Source organism: Alligator sinensis, unplaced genomic scaffold (genome assembly GCF_000455745.1).
Source record: "Alligator sinensis unplaced genomic scaffold, ASM45574v1 scaffold637_1, whole genome shotgun sequence".
NCBI classification, from domain to species: domain Eukaryota; kingdom Metazoa; phylum Chordata; order Crocodylia; family Alligatoridae; genus Alligator; species Alligator sinensis.
Genome location: NW_005842368.1, coordinates 960,035 through 982,837, shown reverse-complemented (window position 1 = coordinate 982,837; position 22,803 = coordinate 960,035). Strand labels below are relative to the sequence as shown.

General features: G+C 43.6%; 1 protein-coding gene across 1 annotated transcript in view; it reads right to left on the bottom strand.

Annotated features, from left to right (window-relative positions):
• FZD3 (frizzled class receptor 3) overlaps nucleotides 1-22,523 on the bottom strand; it is a 74,741-nt gene extending 52,218 nt beyond the window's left edge. The window contains 1 exon segment of the mRNA XM_006029259.2: nucleotides 21,981-22,523. Coding sequence (XP_006029321.1) covers nucleotides 21,981-22,169 — 189 coding nt within the window. The 5' untranslated portion in view covers nucleotides 22,170-22,523.
• Between the last annotated feature and the right edge of the window lie 280 nt (nucleotides 22,524-22,803).

Below are 22,803 nucleotides of genomic sequence, written 5' to 3'. Positions count from 1 at the left end.
GTGTGTTTAGGGTGATTGCTGGTTCTGTGCAGATATGTATGTTGGTCTGTGGGTTTCTTGTATAACGTGGTCTGTATTTTATCCTTCTGGATACTGATCATCGTGTCTAAAAAGGAGATGCTGGTGCTGGAGTATTCTAGAGAAAGTTGGCGAGGGATGGTGACTGTTGAATTTCTAGTGGAACTCAATCAGAGACTGCAGGTTCTCACTCCAAATGATGAAGATGTCATCGATATATCGTAAGTACAGCAAGGGTTTGATGGTGCAGTTCTTGAGGAAGTCTTCTTCCAGGTGGCTCATAAAAAGGTTGGCATACTGTGGGGCCATTTTAGTGCCCATAGCTGTTCCCATCATCTGGAGGAAGTGTTGATTATTAAAAGTGAAATTGTTGTGTGTGAGGATGAAGTGTATAAGGGTCAGTGATATCTTTGGGTCTGTATTCTGAGTTGTAATCTTGTTCCTGTAGATATGCAAGGCAGGCCTGGATGGCATCCTGGATGAAACCTGATTATTTCCTCAGTTAGGGTCCCATGGTTGGATATGATAGGTCTGCCAGGGTTCCCTTGTTTGTGGATTTTAGGGAGCATGTAAAAAGTCCCCGGGTGCCAACCTTTTTATGAGCCACCTGGAAGAAGACTTCCTCAAGAACTGCATCATCTCTCACAACCAACCTCGGTACCCTGCTATAGCTCCTTGAATACAAGAGAATCACCAGATTTACTTAAATGGGGAAAACCCCCTCCTCTCAAATTCAAGTACAAAGTGGGGGGGCAAGTGGCACCTGCAGCTCCAGCCCCAACCCAGACTCAGGGTCACAGCCACAGCCTGCCCCCACCTGTCCCACGTGCCCTCTGCCCACCCCCCCACCTGCTCCCTGTGCCACCTCTGCTTCTCCCCCCCCTTCCCCCCCCTCAACTTACCCTTGCTTCTGATACTTACCTGGTGGTGGCAGCAGCTCTGGCCCCTTCCCCGACTTCAACTTGGTCCCAGGGCTGGGGCTGCTGGCATGGGAACCATTACTGCCTGGCTGGATGGAGCCAGAGCTAGAGCCTTGACTAAGGGTAAGTGGCAGCGGTGGAGAGGCTGGGAGAGAAGGGGGCCAGGGAGTAAGTGGTGAAGAGGGCACAAGAACCACAAGGTGGCAGGCACAGAGGGACGGGCAGCAAGTGGCAGGGTAGGGCAGGCACAAGTGGGTATAAGCACTGCAGGGATCAGGCCACCTGTCGCTTGCTGCTGTTCTCTCCCCCCTCTAGTGGAGGAGGGGACATGTTTAAAGACAGTTTTTCACTAATTAGATTTTTGAATTTTTCATGTATAGAATTTTGCTGTAATCTAATTATTGGGGTAAGTCTTCAATTTGAAGTCATCTTGGATTCAGGTAAATACAGTACTTACCCCATGTTTAAAATGGAGAAGACAAGCCTGCTGCTCATAGTGCACATGCAATAAAGCACTGAAATGAAACTGCAGAAAAGGCAGTCTCATTAACCCTGCCAACCTTACACAGGCCTAGGATACAATTCTGCTTCTGTTAATTTCAATAGAAGTTTTGCCAGAGATTTGAGCAGAGCCAAGATCTCACCCCTTTTACAGTAATTTTAGGAGCATCTACATGGTATGTGCATGCACATAGTAAGATAGTGTGTGAATTTACACTGCAACAGGTACTGTGCATGAACTCCAGACAGACAGGGAGCGCATACTAAATGCAAGGTAATATTCCATTTTTTAAAAGGTAGAGTAAGCAACCTTGCAGTCTGCAGTGAGGGCATGTCTACACAGGCCCCACCCCGATCTCAGGACCACTGCTGCCTACTAACTATTGCTTAGGTGTGAATACCAGCAATTAGGCAGAGGAAATGGTTCAGAAGGAGTCCACAGCGTGCTCCTGAAGATAATCTTCAGCCTTAGTTTTGGAACTGGCTCAATCAAGCCTACTTCTGAGTCATTTACTCAGCTGATTTCCAAGCAAGTGGGTGGGACACATTACCAGCAGCTGTCATAGGATAAAAGCCATATAGAGAAGCCATAAGTAACCATACAGGGAGTAAGCGTAGAGTACCTAATGCACTAAGAATTCACATCCTAACCTACTCTATGCCTCCATGCACTAGTTCTCCAGTGTAGATCAGCCCCAACTATTCTCTCCCTCCCCCACATCTGATTTTCGGATTTGCACAAGGGCAATCCAAAAAGGCATCAGTGTGGCGAAAACTGACATTTTCCCCACTTTTTGCCTTTCCCTGCTTGGAAAAGGCGAAGTAATTTCTCAGGTTCTCAGTGAACCCTGATGATCCACACAATGGCCTTATTTTGCAGGTTTGGATGCTGTAACCATTGTTATTCTAGGCAACAAGAACTGCACCGAAAGCTAAGACTCCACTCCTAATATGGCTAGCAAGGTTTCTGTTTGTGATGACGTTTAATTCTTTCATCTCAGAGGTCTTAAGCTCTGCCCTGTCAGCTATGCAACTCCTTATGCAGGAGACTTGGATCCAAAAAAAAACCCCAAACCACATGGCTTTACTCAAATATTTTCAATTAGAATTGTGTATTAAATTATTTTCAATGCACTTTCTGGGTTCGCCAAATATTCTTTCCATTTAACTTTATTGTGCAAGATTGCAGAGAGAAGTGATTGCTTTATTTAAAGCAAACTACTGTGGCTAGCTCAGAATCCATTCCTTTGGGGAGAATAGAGTTCACATACCACATATGAGGCACGCTGGCTTTCCACTACAGTCATTTAAAGCCAGTTTCTAAAATTTGGAAAAGGGATAAAGACCAAAGTAGTCAAAAGGCAACAAAGGCACATTTAATTTGCATCTACAGGACTACAAAGAGAAGCCATCTGTTCTTAACAGAACAGGTTTTCCACTTAATTTTAAATTCTTTAGTCCTGATTAGAGATACTGAACGGGCGGTGTTCCTCCTTCGATTTGCACTTTCACTAAATATGGTCTTTGTGTTTTAAAAGCTCATGAATGCCAGTGTTGTCTTGGTAACAATTTTCTTTTGCAAGGAAATGTGACGTTCTGATACTGAGACTGGTTTAGATTCTTCTTCCCACTCTACATCCAAGTTGCAGGGCCTCACGAGAACTCCAGAATACATGAAAATAGTGAAAATATTGCAGCTGTTTACAGTCAAATTAATTTCCACAGGATAGTATTTCACACAAGTTTAAGCCCAGGGTCTGAAAGCAGGGAAGCAAATATTAGGGAGCTGTTACCCCTGGATTAGAGCTTTCTAATTCACTTCAACAGGTTCCTCTCACAGAATCATAGACAATGAGGGCTGGAAGGGACTTCAAGAGGTCACATCTAGTCCAACCCCCTGCTAAAGCCAAGCCCAGCCCCAGCTCCATCATCCCAGTGGAGGCTTTGTCTAGCCGGGTCTTCAAAACCTCCAAGGATGGAGAGTCCACAACCTCTCTGGGGAGCCTGTTCCAGTGCTTCACCACCCTCCTCATGAGAAAGTTTTACTTAATATCCAACCTCAGCTTTCCTTGCTGCAGCTTGAGCCCATTGCTCCTTGTCCTGTCATCTGCCCCCACTGAGAACAGTCCAGCTCCATCTTCTTTGCAGCCCCCCTGCAGGGAGTTGAAAGCTGCTATCAAATCCCCTCTCAAGTCTTCTCTTCTCTAGACTGAAGCCCAGTTCCTTCAGCCTCTTCTCACAAGTCATGTCCTCCAGCCTCTCAAACCATTTTTGCTGCCTCTGCTGGACTCTCTCCTATGTGTCCACATCCTTTCTGTAGTGGGGGGCCCAAAACTGGACACAGGATTCCAGATTTGACCTCACCAGCGCTGAATAGAGGGGAAGAATTGTGGTCCTCGATCTGCTGGCAACATTCCTATCAGTGCAGCCCAGGATGCCGTTAGCCTTCTTGGCACCAAGGGCACACTGCTGGCTCTTGTTCAGCTTCTTGTCCCCTGTCATCCCCAGGTTCTTTTCTGCAGAGTGGCTGCACAGACAGTCAGACCTCACCCGTACTGGTGCATGGGACTGTTCCATCCTAAATGCAGGACTTTGTATTTGTTTTTGTTGAACCTCATGAGATTTCTTTTGGCCCAATCCTCCAATTTGCCGAGATCTCTCTGAACCCTAGCCCTACCCTCCAGCGTATCTACTACTCCCCCCAGCTTAGTGTCATCTGCAGACTTGCTGAAGGTGCACGCTGTAACAGCTGAAAGTTGTGTCTGTGTGGTGAAGGTGTTTGCTGAATGCTCTGTGAGGATTAGACCAGGTGTTTCTTGTTGTTTGTTCATGCATTGTGAGCTGTATGTTGCTGCTAAGAGTTTAATTAAAGTAAAAGATTAGTGAGGCCTTGTATGTAGTGAGGCCTTGTATGTAGTGACAAAGTTAAAATTAACCTTATCAGAAAAATGCAAGGGCTTGTACTGCTATTGGTCAGTCATAAGGAAAGTTCGTAGTGTAAGAGTGTGAGCGGCTGAGAGTCAACAGCTTATCTCAGAAGTTATAAATTGGCTAGCACATCCGGAAGTTAGCAGAAGGAAGACGCAGCATTGTGAGAGAAGCTACTAATTTTAAGATTAGTTGGTGACCTGGATTCAGTGGACCAGTGGATCTCGAGGAGACCGAGGACTGAATACCAGGGTTCTTCCCAGTACCCCTCGGACAGCGCAGATTGGAGACACCCGACTTCACTGAGCTTTACAGAAGTGGAACTTGTCATACATCAGGCATCAGAGGGGACTGCAGATAAGTTGCTGATGCGAATTGTTATGGTCTGTCATTGTTGTCTTGTTATACTACACGTAGTTGTGTTTGTTACGTCAATAAACCTTTCTTACCTTTTTACTCTCGACCACTCTCTCAATCCCAAACCCTCCTGCTGGTGGCTGGGACACACACTGTGCCATCTTCCAGGTCATTGATGAAGATATTGAACAAAAACAGCCCCAGGACTGACCCCTGGGGCACTCCACTTGATACTGGTTGCCAACTAGACATCGAGCCATTGATTACTACTCTAAGCCCAATTCTCCAGCCAGCATTCTATCCACCTTACAGTCCATTCATCCAGCCCATACTTAGCTTGCCTGCAAGAATGCTGTGGGAGACCATCTCAAAAGCCTTGCTGAAATCGAGGTACACCACATCCACTGCTCTCTCATCCACAGAGCCACTCATCTTATCAGAGAAGGCAATCAGATTGGTCAGGCATGACTTGCCCCTGGTGAATCAATGCTGACTGTTCCTAATCACCTTCTTCTCCTCCAAGTGCTTAGAAATGGATTCCTTGAGGATCTGCTCCATGATTTTTCCTCACTGAGGTGAGGCTGACTGGTCTGTAGTTCCCAGGATCCTCCTTTTTCCCTTTCTTAAATATGGGCACTATGTTTGCTGCTTTCCAATCATCCTGGAGCTCTACCAATCACCAAGAATTTTCAAAGATGATGGCCAATGGCTCAGCAATCTCATCTGCCAACTCCCTCAGTGCCCTCGGGTGCATCCCGTCCAGCCCCATGGACATGGACATGTCCAGCTGTTCAAAATAATCCCTAACCTGTTGTTTCGCCACCGAGCGCTGCTAACCTCCTCCCCAAACTGTATTGCCTGGTGCAGTAGTCTAGGAGCTGACCTTGCCTGTGAAGACTGAGGAGAAGGCGGCATTGAGCACTTCAGCTTTTTCTGTCACAAGGTTGGCTCTCCTATTCAGTAAGGGACCCACACTTTCTCCGATCCTGCTCTTGCTACTGACACACTTGTAGAAACCCTTTGTTACCCTTCACTTTCCTTGCTAGCTGCAACTCCAATTGCGGTTTGGCCTTTCTGACTCCATCCCTGCATGCCCGAGCAATGCTTATACTCCTCCCTATTTATTTGTCAAAGTTTCCACTTCTTAGAAGCTTCCTTTTTTATGATTTAGTTTACTGAAGAGTTCCCTGCTAAGACAAGTTCTGCCATATTTGCTAGTCTTCCTGCATATCGGGATGATTTGCTCTTACACTCTCAGTAAGGTTTCTTTAAAAGTACAGCCAAATCTCTCAGACTCTTCTCTCTCTCCAAACTGACTTCCCAGGGGATCCTGCCCCATGAGTTTCCTGAGTGAGTCCAAGTCTGCTTTTCTGAAGTCCAGGGTCCTTACTCTGCTGCTCTCCATCCTTCCTTTCCTCAGGATCCTAAATTCAATCATCTCATGGTCACTGCTGCCCAAGTTGTCATCCACTACTACATTTCCCACCAATTCTTCCCTGTTCATGAGCAGCAGGTCAAGAAGAGCATAGCCCCTAGTTGGCTGTTCCAGAACCTGCACCAGGAAGTTGTCCCCAATGCTCTCCAAAATCAGGTCAAGAAGAGCATAGCCCCTAGTTGGCTGTTCCAGAACCTGCACCAGGAAGTTGTCCCCAATGCTCTCCAAAATCATCCTGGATTGCCTGCACACTACTGTATTGCCCTCCCAGCAGATGTCAGAGGGATTGAAGTCCCCCATGAGAACCAGGGCCTGTGACTGGGAAACTTCTGCCAACTGTTTGGAGAAGGCCTCATCTACCGCTTCTTCCTGGTCTGGTGGTCTACAGCAGACCTCACCACAACATCACCCTTGTTGCTCTCTCTTTTTGCCCTAACCCGGAGACTCTCAACAAGCCTATCTCCAGTTCCATGCTGGAGCTCTGAATATAAAGTGAAACTCCTCTTCTTCTCCCTTGCCTGTCCTTCCTGAACAGTTTGTACCCATCCATGACCGTGCTTCAGTCATGCAAACTATCCTACCAAGTCTCTATTATTCCAATCATGTCATAGGTATTTTGCATGAACTACCTGTTGTCCAGATGCTGTTCTGTTAAGTCATTGCTAATTTTTTTTTTCCCAAACTGGCCTAAGGGATGCCACAATTGAAAACTTTTCTGCTTAGTCCCTAATCAGAAAGAGCTCTACTTAGAATATTAAAAATGACTTGAAGGATATAATCTTTTAAATTCAGACATAGGCCACCTCTTTACAGTAATTAAATATTAAAAAAAAGAAAAAGTGAACTAATAGGAGCCATTCCATTTAATGGGCTGATATCAGGCATCAGGCAGCACTATAGAGATGTTAAGACTGATGAATTCTTAATCTCAGTTACAGAAGTCCAACAATCGCTGTGGTTCAAACAAGCTTTTGAAGACTAAAAGCTGTGTTGATTTACACATTTTTAAAGTTTTGATATTTTTAAAAAGCTTTTTACAATAAAACTACCAATTAGTTGTGCAAAGTAGTTAAGGACATGCCATGGGAGGTATAAAATTTGAAAACATGGAGTATTGTGTTCAGTGCTGTATTAAGGAGGTCATAAGTGCCACCCAGAAGGGGTGAAGGGGAAAAAGAAAGATATTAGGAAAAGGGAATAGAAACAATTGTAATAATATAAACATTTGCTACTACAGATAAAGCTCTTTCCCTTTTTCTCTCATCTATCCACCTCCATAGTGAGGCAAACTTTCTGGAAATGGCCAATGCCTTGTTGTACATCACACTGCCAATTCAGTGCTTAAGTTTCCCAGATATTGATCTAAATATGGCATTTCTTCAGATTTGCCTTTAAGGTGTCCTTGAATCTCTTCTTTTGCCCATCTTGAGTGCTGACCATTGGGAGTAGAGGACCTGTTTTGGGAGCTGGCTGCCTGGCAGCCTTAGAACACGCCCTGTCCAACACAGCTGGTACCATATGAACACGGCTTTGATGGTGTTTGGTTGAGACAGAACACATCCTTCTTTCCTTCCAATCGATGCAGAGGATTTTCCAGAGACTGCTGATGGCAACATACCAAAGTTTTCAGGTATTTGTGATGTGTCCCAAAATTCACACCATACAACAGGGTAGGGGTGACAGTCTCACACACAAGAAGTTTGGTTTGGGTACCGATGTCATGATCAAAGATACAATTTTGGAGATGTCCAAAGGCAGCCCTGGGAAATATTATCTGGTGCTGAAAAATCAGCATCTGTGACTACTTGTTGGGAAAGGTAGCTACTCGGGTATAAGAAATGCTCAACATTTTCCAAGGGTTACCCTCTAATTGTAATATGTGGAGGACCAGCTAGATGGTTTGAGGTGACTTAGTAAAGTACCTTTGCTTTCATGAAGTTGACAGAGTCTAAGCATTTCACATGCTTTGCAGAAGCAGTCCAGAGTTACCAGGAGCTCTTCAACACAAATTGCCAGTATGCTGAAGATCAGTATGCTGCTGGTTGCTTTGGATTTGGAACATAGCCAGTTAATGTTAAGAGAGTTATTAGATTAAATAAAACCAAATCCTGAACAAACCTGACTGTTCTTCCCTTCAGTTGAATATTCCTTAGATAAAATGATTGAAAAATTTGCATTTATTGTTTGTGGGGCATTAAAATAGCATGCTTACTGTTTTCCTGAACTATTTTACTGAACAGATAAGGGTGGTAACAGACATGGAAAAAACCCCCAAAACCCAGTGTTTCACAGGTAGAAGCAGCGCATTAGTTCAACCTGGCTCTGCAGCATCTGTATAGATCAGATACTTCAGCAGGGCTTTTCAGTGCTTTTATCTAATAGCTGATCAATCAGCTATTAGATAAAAGTGCCAACAAAGTCCCACTAAAATGCCTGATCTATACAGATGTTGGGCAAGCCCAGTCCAACTAATGCGATTCCTCTTCTGGGCATGCACTGGGTTTGGCGCAGGGATGCATGGAGTTTAAAGTAGGGCAGTGGTTTGGGGGTGGTTGTTTTTTTTAATGTCTGTAAGCAGCCATAATTCTCTGCCCCAAAAAACAACTCTTAAGAAACATGGTACTGTATTCTGAAAATAAGGAAGAAACACAGAGGAATCAAAAGGTATGATGTAACCATTAAGTGAAAGTAGAGCATAGCATAATGGGATCAAAAATATTCCAGTGACAGAATTTTTTATGTAAGTCAAGCAGATGATGTAAACTAGCGATTTTTCCTCATAAGCACTGGGGAATAGGTCAGCCTTTAGAAGGTACTTAAAAGCAGAGGGCAGTGACTTTGCCAACCAGATTAGTACAATGGTAGTTAACCTCTGGCCCACAAGGCCATGTTGTCCAGCTCATGGCACTTCCCACAGGCCTGGAAGTTTGATAGCGGAGGAGTGGTGGCAGTGTTAATTGCTTCACGGCTGGATCTGGAGCACCGGGCTGGGCTGGAGTGCCAGTTCAGACAGACTGTACCAGCACAGACCCTATGATAGATCCAGCCCACAGACTGGCCCATGCCACTCATTCAGCTTGTGGGGCTGGAAAGCTGAGCACTGCTGGATTAGTAAATACATTCCATGCATATGGGGTGGCACAGAATAAAATGCAGAGGGGGCTGCAGAGGAAGAAAACTAAGGAGACAAGTGGAAAGGAATGGGTGGAGTGATGCCACAAGAACAGGTCAGATGAACTAAGGCGGCAAAGCTAAAGGACTTTGTAGTCCGTGCTCATTACCATCTCCTGACATGTTTAATGGATGGCTTAATCCTGCAAATTTATGTTCACATAAACATGTTTTAAAACAATGAGATTAGCAATGAGACACAACCAGGTGTGGTGAAAAGGAGGAGGCAAGAATCCTGCTGTGATGAGCCCTGTCTGGTTAGACACAGCAGAGCTCATCTGGCAAAGAATAGATTAGTCAGGGGCACTTCTGCTCTGAAAAACCATAGGAGGTTTATGTAGCAGATTTGTTTTCCAGCCTCCTTCGTCTCAAGAGATACAACCGGATGGTGAGAGAAAAGGTGCATGCATGAGTAGGGGCTTTTTTTAAGATGAGGTCTATTTCTTAGCTCCTCTGTCAACTTCACAGCTTCCTATTCTCCAAAATCTAGCAACCACTTCACAGACATTAAGCCTAGCAGCTCTCATGAGGTAGGGCTCCCCTCTGATGGGGCACAGAAAGTCATGTCATAGGGACAAACTGATACTGTAACACAGCTGCAAGCTGAGGATCTTTCACAACACTGACTTCAAGGCAATAATCCCTTCTCTAGTAACACTGTGATCCTGGCTACTAACAGAGACTGGTAAAGTGGGAGAAAATGAGCTCAAGCTTAAATTTTCAGCCTGACAGTTTGAAGCTCAAACACAAAAGCATCTGCCTCTACAGTGGCAGAAAGAAAGAGGACTCTGAGGAGTTTTGATGGCTTTTTATGATGTCATTCAAGTAAGACTATTTTTAACTACAGGAATACATTTTTGTACTTAATTTTAATTCTACGAGAGCTCTGCAATCAAAATTTAGATGTTGGGACAATGCAATGTGAGCGAAGTCTGGAGTTTTTGGAATTGAGATGGTTTAACAAGAAAAATTTTAAAGTGCAATTGTGAAGGAATAGTTACAAACAAGAACATTTTAAAAATGTTTCTTCTGCAAAGGTTAGGAGACATTCTAAACGAAATATATGGAAAGGCGTCTTAAGAATTAGTGCATGAAACATGGAAACCAAATTCACTGCATGTATAGGAGAGGGAAGTCTGCTTTGAGCAGAAATCACAACACAGCCTTAGCAATGGAATTGTTGTGTGTTAGATTTATAGGCTACTACTCTTCCCAAAAAGGCATATACTTCCATAATACATCCAGCTGAAGAGACACAAGGGCATCCTGTATTTAAAAGAACCTTTTCCCTAATTTTTCACATTACATTTTCTTAAAATTAAAACCATAAAAATCTTGCTTTTACATTTTTCCTTTATATCAGAGTGACATGTGTCTAGTCCAGCATTTCTCAACCTGTGGGTTACAACCCAAAAGTGAGTTGCAAGAATGTGTGTGTCATGAACAAACTTTAAAAATAGATTCTCCTTTAAAAGGAGAAAGACGTGGGAAATGGTGGCTTTTCCGCTGCAGGCTGGCAGAGTTCCTGCCTGAGAGAGGCTGTTTGGGCCCCCACCCCCGCCCTACACACTGGGGGGCTAGGGCCTGGGGGTCAGGGGCAGCAGGTCGAGAGGAAGGGGCACTAGGTTGGGACTGGCCATTGATGCTTCCAAACGGGTCCTGGTACACAAAAGGTTGAGAACCACTGGGCTAGTCCGTGTACAGCGGGAACTGATCCATCAGCTAGAGGGTAGTTACCAGACAGGACTTCCCATTTTGACATGCAGGCGTTCCCTACTTCACAAAACAAAGAGTAAATCTTTCAGGAAGGATTCACAAACATTTATACTGATAGTATCACCATCCCTTTAAACTCATTCATGAAAGTAGAAAGATGTGGATTTATGAAACCAAGCAGTGTTCAGGCTGTGCAAGCAGGGAGGGGGAAGACACCACCTGATCATAATTCTGTCCTTGGGTTTAAGAAAGAAAGATGTTCCTTGTTGCCCACTGCCTCAAACATGACAACTTTTGTTCTATAAATCAAGAAACAGGAATATAAACAAGTTTACAAATTGAAAAGCAACTTTTTCAAGATAAATTTCAGGTTCCTACAACACACAAAGATGAACTACAAGGAGCCTTCCTTCCTTGTTCAGATTCAAATTAACCAGGCCTTTGAGCTTCTATTCAACTCTTCTCCTCCTTTCAAATTTTCATCCCCGTTGTCATGGGAACCCCCTTGCTGACAAGCCTTCAAGCGTAGCAGCCCAAGCTTCGCAAGGGGTGTGAAAAGGGGAGAGAGTCAAAAGGGCAGAATTTGGCTCCTGAGACGCAGAATGCCAACCTTTGTCCCCCTACAAAGGGCTGGGTAACCATGGGAACTGTGCTGGGCGCAGGGGCGGGGTGGGAGGATCACAGCCAAATCCCCGAGATGAGAAAGAAAACATGGAAGGCACCATTAAGTGCAATCACCACACAGACATTCACTCTTCATACACAAAACTTGCACTTCGAGCCCTAAACCTTGGACTCCTGATTCTTTGTTTCATGACAGTAGGTTTGTATCCGTTTAAAACTGCACTGCAGCAACCCGAGTCATATGTAAGTGGAACTGGTGTAGGAGTCAAAAATCAGACACAGTATGTTTCTGCATACAGCTCTCATTTTCAAGGAGTTGAGCCCTCTCCTTCTCCTGACTTCAGTGGAAGCTAAAGGGTCTCTCAGAGCAATATAGGATTGGGCTATATGTGGCAACAAACACCCCAGCCTTCGATAGCACTGTTATAACACAGCTTTGGGATGCACAGCTATTTTAAATTTCAACCAATAAATCTCTCTAAAACATGAAACAAGAAAGTCAAGGTTTTTTTCCCCTCTTTAGCATTGCTCAAAAAACCAACTGGACTAGCTAAATGTATATTAAAGTGTGATCATCAACTACCATTACCTTTAATAAAAACACCGTTAACTCAATTACAGCTCTGTCCCTACACCATGTGCAAAATGTTCACCCACCTCCCCTCAGGTCATGTTTTTGCTTGATTGCATCTTCTATGGCAGGGCTGTCCAACTGGGAGTCCACATGTGGCCCCTCGGCTTCCACCTGGCTGCTGCTCCCCCACTGCCCCAGCTGCAGGCACCAACCAGTCTCTGGGCTCCCCCTCCCTCCTCTAGCCCAGAAGGGCAGGGCAGTGGGTCACATCACAGGGAGCTGAGGGGAGGATAGTGCTGCACAGGCAAATGGAGTGGGGAAGGACACCCACATAGGTGTACAGTGCAGCAGGGTGCCCATGTATTATGTGGCCAAGGGGGCCCATGGCTCATGCTGGTACAGCCCCTGGGTGCTTACCAGCTGGACAGCCCTGCTGTATAGGAACATCAGACTGGAAGGGGCCTCCCTGGCAGAGTCCAGTCCCTGCCTTCACAGGCAATTAACTGGAGAGCCCTACATTGCCATTAACGCACTTACAGCTACATGGAACAATATCCACAAACACCAAGAACACCTGATAACATGCCATAAAGTAAAAGCAGGGGAAAACTAAAGGTACTGCCAATGCCATCCTACTGCAATAACAGGGAAGTAGACGGTTAATATGTACTCAGAAAATCCTAGGAAAAAAAGGCTGTGCTTCATGCTACACAGCACAGTCTGTGTGAATGTAACCTAGAAAAAAAAATCCTTCCCAACCCCCAAATTTAGCAATTACTATGCCCCTAAGCAGAAGAGCATGATCAACTAGCCAGGATCCCCTGTTTTTTTCTAAATACCAACAGGCACATCAGCATACCCTAGTCAAACCCCCCACCTTCCAAACATCAGCTGTAGCTAATGTTGCAACGGGTGAAAAATTTGCTTTTAAATATTTATTTTATTGGCAGTCCAAGAGGACTAAGGGTACAAGCCTGGTATGGTCTGAACTTCTGAAAGTGCAGAGCTCTTCCAGATTCAGTGGCTGAATTAAGAGCATTCAGTCTCTCACAGGGCTTGGTTCAGTGCTGTACACAATCCCCACATGAGCTGTTGCATTCCATGATGAATGGGAACTGTATGTGGTTCACAAGTAGGGACAGAAGTGAATTGACTGCTACACACAATTCCTTTCTGAAAGTGGGCAGAGTACCAAATGAGGGCAGGGGGAAGGGAGGCAATGTGTGTGAAAAGGTGAGTGCATCCCATACAATAACCTGAGCATGATCTGTGCCATGTTAGAGATATTTACTTATGCACTCCCAGTCTCAAATCTTTCTCCTGCTATTACCATAGGTGACAACGCTTCATTCAAAATACACAGAGTCAGCACCCAGTCCTCTTTCAAATTCAAATTCCAAAATGCATAAAAGAGCTGCAGCCTTACCATACTGTGCTGTGCTGGGATTACTGGTCCTGATTTAGTTAAAAAAAAAATTGCCCCCGTCCTATCTGGGACCTCACCCAATTTGTCTCCCTCACCCAGTCCACTTGTCTTATATACTTACTGTGGCTGAGCCTTAGAACTGAGCAAATATTGTGAATTAAATAGAGAATAATATAACATTATCAGCCACCACTGCCTATTAGTAAAATCACCATCCAAGTGACCAGCAATGCAATAGGTACCTTTTTGAGTTAAACAAGCTATGTGTTTGGCAGTAGATAAAATGCAGACCTCAAACTATGATCTGCAAAACAAACTCAGGCTCCAATAGAACAGCAAGTGCAAACAGTTTCAATAGAGACCCTTCATCATAAAGGAGCTGCTAACTGATTAAATCTGAAGACTCTTTAGACAATCTCAGTTACCAGAAGGATGCGTAGGGGTAGGGAAAAAGAGGGAGGTCTCTACAGCAGCTGGACTAAAAAGTCAAATAATCAATCTTATCAGGGAAATCTGGTGGGAAGGAATATGAGCAGACAATCTATTATTTTGGGTGGTGGCAAGTGTATGTGAATGGAGACAATGTGAAAAACATCCAACTTTCATTTAGTATAAAACCTGAAGTCTTATCTAAAGTCTACCGATTAGATATGAACCTAGACTGCAACTAGCCAGCAAAATTTATACTAACCATCACAGAATTAAAATGCAAGAGATAACATTTGCATTAATACGTGTTAGATAGGATTATTAAATGTACCATCTTAGGGCTGCCAGTTTGAAAAATGCCAAACAAAACACTGGATGGAATGATGCGCTTATAAACTGTAAACAAGAGTTCAGAAGCTGAGTAATAATCTATTCTACCATCAAGGAGCTGAAACAGAATCCCTATATAACATTTTAAAATAAGCCAAATAGAACATCTAATACAAATGCTGTACTGTCTCCACCAAGGGTGTCAAACATTTGGCCCTGCAGGCTAGATGAGCGACACTGGACCAGTTCACTGGCTAGATGAGTGGTGCAGGGTAACCGCCCCATGGGCCGGATCAGGCCCACAGATCCCCCATGCTGGATCCAGTGCAGACAGCACCCACTGAGGCTGCTCTAGGACTGAACTGCATGTGGAGACTGTCTTGGAGAGGTGCCACACATGGTGCCTGCCCTAGGTAGTCAGGGGCCCAGAGGGAAGTCTGGCATCAGTGATGCTTTGCTGCCACCACAGGAACAAGCTGTGGTGCCAGGTTTCTTTTTGCAGTGCTGCTGGGGCTCCAGCACCACAGCTCTTGCTCGGGTGCTTGGCAGCCAAGTGATTTTGCTGGAACCCCAGCAGCACTGCAGATTGTTCCCACGGTGGCTGCCAAGCACTCAGGTGAGAGGTGGAGCCCCAGCAGCACCACAGGAAGAAGCCAGAACTGTGCCTTTCTGGGGTAGCAGGCAAGTGCCCAAGTGAGAGTGGGAAGAAGCCTGGTATTGTGGGTGCTTGGCAACTGCCATCAGAACAAGCCAAAGTGCTAGGACTGCTCCCACAGTGCTGCTGGGGCCTGGGTACTTGGCTGTCACTGAAGATTTCTGCATCCCAGCCAGGGTGGGGGCAAAGTCTATGAGCCAGATGCTTGACAACCCTGGTGTACACCAATAGCTTATGTAGATCTAAATACATACTAGCCCCGAGTACTTGCACACCATGAAAAAGAATACACAAAAGTCTCCTAATCCAAGCAAGTGGAATTGGAGAATTTTGTTCTCAAAATAAATGAGCAAAGGAAGAAAAGGGATACTACTACATTTTTTTGCCATCTACAAAGTTAAGCTCTTCCTACCATTTCATTTTGTTCACCTAAAACAAACAAAACCAACCAAGCCTCAACAATAACCAGCCACATTTCTGGAGGAAGCCTATATGTACTGATCATCTTATTAAATCAGTGACAATGTATAGCAGGAATACCAACTGTAGCATCAAGAAGCTTGATAAATGCATTATCCATTATTGTCCCAACCAGGTCCTTTGCTGACAGAGTGAATTACATGGATGAATATCAGAGTTAAAGTGATCCAAAGATTTTTTCCCCTTTCCTGTGAAATCAAGCTCAGGCCTTATAGCTACATTAAAAACAAACAAACAAATAAACCTTTACTGCTGCTCTCAGCATACCAGTGATCTAAAGATTATATCATTTGTCCAGCTGAAACTGCAAAACAGAGTTTACAAACTCAAATCAAGTTTTCTCTGGAAGCATTAAAAAAAGGCAGAAGATAAGCCAAGAAGTTTTTTCATGCATCCCCAAAAGGTAGAAGCAATTTATTTTTATTTTTTGAAAACAGATTCAAACACCTGATTTTATTGGAAGAGGAGAAAAGGCATCAGGACAACAAACAGCTGTGTGTTTGTGCAAGGGGAGATAAATGTGGCCAACACACTTCAGGGTTTTGGGAGAAACCCTGCCTGACATCACCATGTGGCTTTCTATTGATATAGAGCTCATGCTAGCACATAAAAGGCTAAAACTGGCTTCGTTTTACTATAATTTTTGTAGGCAGCCACCCAACTATTTGAAATGAGTCCATGTGCATGTTCCACCTTTCCTAATAATTCTTCTGGTCTTAGATCTGCAGCATTTGGCAGAGGCTTAAACTACAATGCAGAGCCATCTGCCTCCATGACCCGGAAAGCAAACCTATTATGAATGCATGCTGATTAAGATGCAGATCTTTATTTCAAATTGCATTTGTAAATAAAAGCAATGCTCTTCACATACATGCAATACACCTTAGTCGTAAAGGCCATTAAGATTCAAATTTTGTTTCCATATGCTGGTTGAATTCGAATACAGAATGATATTCTCCATGCATTATACCTGAAGGAATGAACAGGTTGATGAAGTATGCTTTCACCCTCTTTCATGTACAGAGTGTGGTGGGTCAGTCTTACAACACAACTAATGTTTAAAATCTAGCACGTTTAGAGAAGAGCAAGGGAATTTAGATCTCCTGTGCATATTCATGCCTGTGTCTTATGACTAAAACAATGATGAACAACCCACCTCCCAATTCTTTTGTTATGTATTCAAGACCCAGCAACCAGATTATTGTTATATATTAATGGCATAGTACGGACTGCTAATCCAACTCTCTCCCCCAATTGTACATGAATTAAATACAAACAGTTTTCCAACTGGTAGACAACAAGCGGGTTCAAAAGCTACATGGCAGTAACCATCTCTGCCATCTACTAAATCAGGCTTGTCTAACATATGGCCCACGGGTGGCCATGCAGTCCGCCAAGCCATTTTATCTGGCCTGAGGTGCCTGCTTTGCGCTCTGTGGCGGTGGCGGCGGGGCAGCGGCAAGGCGAGGCGGGCAGGGCCAGCCCGTGGGCTCCAGCTGGCAGCAAGGGGAGGGGAGCTGCTTACCCCTGAGGGGCTGGGCTCATCACATGAGCTGGGAACCACCGCTGCTGCCCCGAGGGCTGCGAGGCATGGGGCTGCCTCAGCTGCGCCTGACTGAACGAATTGGGGGCAGTGCCTGGACTTCTTCTCTGGCTCTGCCTCTTGGCCCCGGCGTGTGGCCGGGGGAGCTGCAGCATGGCCTGCGCCCTGCCCACATGCGTGGTGGACAGAGGCACGGGTAACTTCCCGCGCAGAGCTGGGGGCGCCTCGGGGCCGAGCCGGGGCTGCGGGGCATGCGGTTGCCGGAGCTGGGCTAGGTGGGAGGCAGGAGGAGCCTGGCCCAGAGGTGCTCTACGTCCAGCCACAACTGGGGATCCTAATGCCCCAGCTCTTATTAAAAGTGGGAGCTGCTGGTCTGGTGCACTGCGAGGACTACGCTAGATGTGCTTTGCTCAAAAGCAGGCTGCCAGCAATTGAATCACTAGAATCTTATGAGGGTGAGAGGCTGCATGCGGGTCCCTTGACACTTTGGTGGGCGAGTGTTGCCTGTATGTGTGTTGGGTGTGGGTGCAGGGGTCCGTATGTGAGGGCGGCATTAGGGTGAAAGGGTCAACAAGAAGTATGTGTGTGAGGGGGTTCATAGTGATGGGGGGGGGCTGGAAGTGGGTGTAGGGATGAATAGGGGGTGTTGGGAACACCTGTAGGAATGAGTAGGGAGGTGTGAAGGGAGCACATATCTTTGGATGGGCTTCCCTAGTGGTCAAGTTTCACGTTGCCATCAATCTCTGTGTAGAAAAGGGCAATTTATTTTAAGACTGGATGATGCTGACAAGCCCTTCTGATGTTGCTATTTAAACTATGGTCAACATTTAAAACCAGGGGTTTATTATGTAACCTTTAGTCATAACTAGTTATTAATTCAATAAAAGTAAATCTTCTTGAAGATAATTCTCAAAAATGCCCATATTTTGTTGCTTTGATTAGTTTCTACTCTGGCTGATATCTTTTCCACATTTGATCTGTCGACTTGCATTATGCTTCTTTCATTCATTGAAAAGAGAGTAGAAGCGAAAGTGTTTATTTTAGTTAAGTGTTTGGTATTGTTTCATTCTTGCTTTTATATTGTTTTTATTTTGGATTTTAAACCACATTTCCAGACCCATTTCATTGTCACTTCCTGCAACTTCATTGGTGTCAAAAGGTCACATGACATCACTTCCCGCTGTGAGACCACTTCCTGTGAGGTCTTTGAATACGGCTCGCTTGCCCGCTGGGTGATAAAAAGTTTGTGATCTGGCCCCACATTCAAAAAGGTTGGACACCCCTGTACTAAATTGTATGAAAGCTTCTAAAATATATTTTGCTAGAGGTAACAACTATGGTTCCCAAATTTTTTTTTGCCTGTGGAAATTGGAATGAGAATGGTCAATGTGACAGCAAATGGAGATTACCCCCAAGACCTTCTCTCCAATGTGGGCCACATTAACAAAGCTGCTTTAACATAGATCCACTGCTGGTATTTTCCCCCCACACACTATGTAAAAATATTTTTTATATTTCTCTTTTCTACATTTACCAAAATACTGTTTCCTTCATACTAAAGCAAAATAAATAAATACATCAATCAGCATATTATTAAAAATCCTCACCTTCTAAGCATGTCACACATTTGTGCATTTCTAGAATGTCTGCATCAATAATTGCTCATCTGCATAGTACCGATTTGTGCTGGACAGCTCCTAGCAGCTTTGCTCAACTATGTGGACAGCTCAGTCAGAAAAAGTGTGCTTTGAAAACATTTGCCACTGCAGCTCACCATTCTTTATAGCAACACTGCAGACTGTTATGCCAATAACAATATTCAAAGTTTGAATAAATTGTTTCTATCCACCACCATGTCTTCACTTAGAAGTGAAGAGGTGAAAAAAACTCTCATTGTAATGTCTCATATAAAAGGAGTATTTTTCACCAACATTTTATTAGAACTAGTAAGTCAGCAGGCAAAAGAACCATTCAGCTAAGAAATCTTCAAGAACAAAATGACCCTCTAACCCGCTGAATTAAGCCAGCCCTCCCCCACTCTACTCCAGATTAAAGCAAGTGTTATTGATGGGGCACAGTAGGAAGCTTAAGGCTTTTTCTTTCCTGAAAGTAAATAAGGAAAGAGGAGCTGATTACAGCTCTATCTATTCTTATGCTTTCATAGAAATCACAGAAAATGAGGGTTGAAGGGACCTCAGGAGGTCACATCTAGTCCAACCCCCTGCTCAAAGCAGGACCAGCCCCAACTCCATCATCCCAGACAAGGCTTTGTCTAGCCAGGTCTTCAAAACCTCCAAAGTGGGAGCATCCACAAGCTCTCTGGGTAGCCTGTTCCAGTGCTTTACTACCCTCCTAGTGACAAAATTCTTCCTAATATCTAACCTCAACTTCCCTTGCTGCAACTTGAGCCCATTGCTTCTTCTTCAGTCATCTGCCACCACTGAGAACAGCCTAGCTCTTTTGCTCAGCAGACTAAGCATATTTCATTTCCCTTTATTCATCCAATACAAACAGATGCAGAACTGAACATGAAAACATGAATCAGAAATAGATATTTTATTTCCACTTATGTTTATGAAAATCTATTAAAAGACAAGGAAGAGACAACTATGCTTTTGGTTCAAGTCTCATCAATAAAGAAATGGTCGATTTTCTTTCAGGAATATGCAAAGAGCAAGTACTCTGTTGGCAAATAAAACAGCTGCATTTGCTTTCTTTGGAAGTTGACACTTTATAACACCATATACTCTTAGAGAACAACACACTACCACCACTCATATGAAAGAATACTATGGAAGCAACATAATACAGAAGTGCCAATATTGATTTAGTTGCACAGAAACATCAGCAGTTAACTTACATGTTTTCAGGTTCAAATAACCTGGCACATGCTCAGCACTACTTAACCAAGCAAATGATATAAAAGTGTTCGGTCTACACATAATAAAATTAAGAAATCCAGAACCTTCAATAGCAAGAGAAGGGAGACAGGGTGTCACTATTTCAAAAAATCATATATTTGGCAGCTCTCATTGTAGGGTCTGCCCTGCCTAGATGACTCTCTGTACAGGCTGGCTGGCAGAAACTTGCAGGAGCCTGCACACTCCCTGTTGCAGAAGCCTGCAGGTTGCCAGGGACTACAGCCCAGCTGTAGGCAGTAAAGCATGACTGCAAGCTGCCTTGGAGAAAAAAGCAGAACCTTTTGCCATTTGTTTCTATGTTCTTTGCATGGTATACCTCAGCTTCCACTTCTAGCAATTCTCACTTCATTCCTATACTGTCTAACCGAGAAGACAGTTTTTCTTCTGATCAGTCCTTCATTACATTCCTGGCAGGTTGTCTACTTAATAATATTTTTTGAGGTGCCTGTAGCTCTTCCTTAACAGTTCTCCTCTCCCCATTCCTGCACCTCAACCTCACTTGGGATGCAAATTCCAGATATCTTTGCATCCTTTACTTAAAGAAGTCCCAGGATTCCCTTCATTCAAATCCCCGGAGTTTTCAACCCTTTTAACTTTATGCACTGTGGTTTCATTAACTCTTAGTCTGTCTTTTGGAAATCAAAAAAAAAAAAAAAAAAAGTTAAATTTATCCTTCCCTTTAGTTTTAAAAACTAAATTAGTTTGTGATTACTTGTCAAAATTATTACCTCTAGCTAGTACGCTGGTAGCTAGTATACCTCTAGCTAGTATGCTGGTAGCATGACACTTTGTTGGTTGAGGAGATATGTATATAATGTGAATTTTGTAGGTTTGGTGACTATATGGAGAAGAAATCAGTTAAGTATCACATCCAGGAATAGCTAGGCCCTACCACTGTTAGTAATATTTGTTCTCTAATTTATATATATCTGGGAAGCTAATATCCCCTGTAATTCTCCACTAATATTTCTCTCTCTAGTCACTTCTGAGAGATCTCTAGCCTTATTCAATTAAAAACTTAGGGAAACAGATGCGCACATTTTTCAAACATAAGAAAAGCATTCAAGGTTAAGATTGTCTGGTTTCATTTGGCTGGAGCAAGTCTGTTGGGTGCGGCAGTAAACTCTTCCCTGGAGAAGAGGGGAAAGCCTTGGTCTTCTCTATTTATGAAACAACGTTGTTGTTAGAACCAACTTTGATTCAAGTCAAATCAAATCTATTTCACTTTCAAGTAGTTCCGAATGAGCCAACATCTTTATTTAAATTAAAAACAAACAAACAAACAAACTTCATGCCAGAAGCATGTTCTGTTCTCATTCTGTACATCAGTTTTCCTGCCTGAATCTTGAACTCGTAGTCTAAGCAGCCTAACTAAATGCTTAGCCAGCCAGCAAATATTCTTGTAACTTGGGAAAGCAACATTAGCATGCTAAGGCAGCCATTTGCATAAGTTTTTTTCCATAACAAGACTGAGACAAAGGCAAATAATCTGTAATAACAATTCAGAAAGGCAAAATAATAACCCAGCCACTAGAGGCACACTTTTTGGAACCAAGATTTCATGATTATTTTGTGTCATTGTGTAAGTTAAAGCACTTTGCAAAAAAAGTTATTTAATAAGTTGCATTTTTCCTGATGTAATATTCAAATCACGTACTCTAGATCTGCTTAAATATTTAAGCTCTTAACATTTTAGAACATTAGAAAATAAGTACAACTGTTCATATTCTCTCATATATTCAACCATACATGAAAGTGGAATAACTGTATTACATCTATGCAAAACAGCATCCATGTAGCTTGTGCTTTTGAAGGACACTATGATGATAGAGTAAATAAGAATAAATATCCTACACAGAACTATATTCCTCCATAATTCCTAGCCGCTAAGAATTATTCAGTGGTCAATTAAATGCCCACCACACACATTTTTTAAGTAGATGAATTCTTACCTCCATTGCTAATGCTGCTGTCTGCTGGTCATAATGGTTCAGAAGATTAGGCATAAAGGTGGTATTGTAAGGCAGGTCTTGACACATCCTCAAGATGATAGGCTCACAAGAAAATAAACTGTGCCCACTTGTGTGCCCCACCAAAACATCCAGAAGCCAGAGAGAACAGAACACCAAGCAAACAGCCATCCTCCCACAATGCGAATGGAGGCCAGTTGCTGAGGCCTGTCAGATTATTAACTAAGCATTTTCAGGTAGGCATGCACCTGCAGGACTGGCTTTAATGTCAGGAGTTTCATTCCTTGATTGAGGTTCTTCAAAGACCGGAATACTCTCTGTTCTGAATGAATTCTGCTTGGCCAGTCCAGCCAGAAGTGTGTGTTTTTAAGATAAACGAGAGAGACATCATTTTCTCTTCTCTTTCCCTTTTCACATTATTATGCGCTGTGCATTAGGTTAAGGCGGTAAGTTGATTAGCCACATTCCCACACAATAGACTCCATCCCTGTAGTGTAGCAGCTGATATGTTTTCTTTGTATTAAACAACCTAAAACAAAAAGAAAAGCACAAGTTAAAATCCTTCTAGTTTAGGATCTCAAAATTGAAAAGTAGAGGCCATTAACAGAGAATGAGGATGTCAGAAAAAGAAACTGCCTTAAGTATAAGTGTGAGAGCCAAGTAATTATACTGAGCGACCTACAATAAATTTTAAGAGAGAAATGTGAACCAAAAGTATGGAATAGCATGGTTTGAGCACTAAGAAAATTCTTTATTTTGCCTAGAGGGAAGGATGGGAAAGGAGTGTCTCTTTCTGCATAATCAA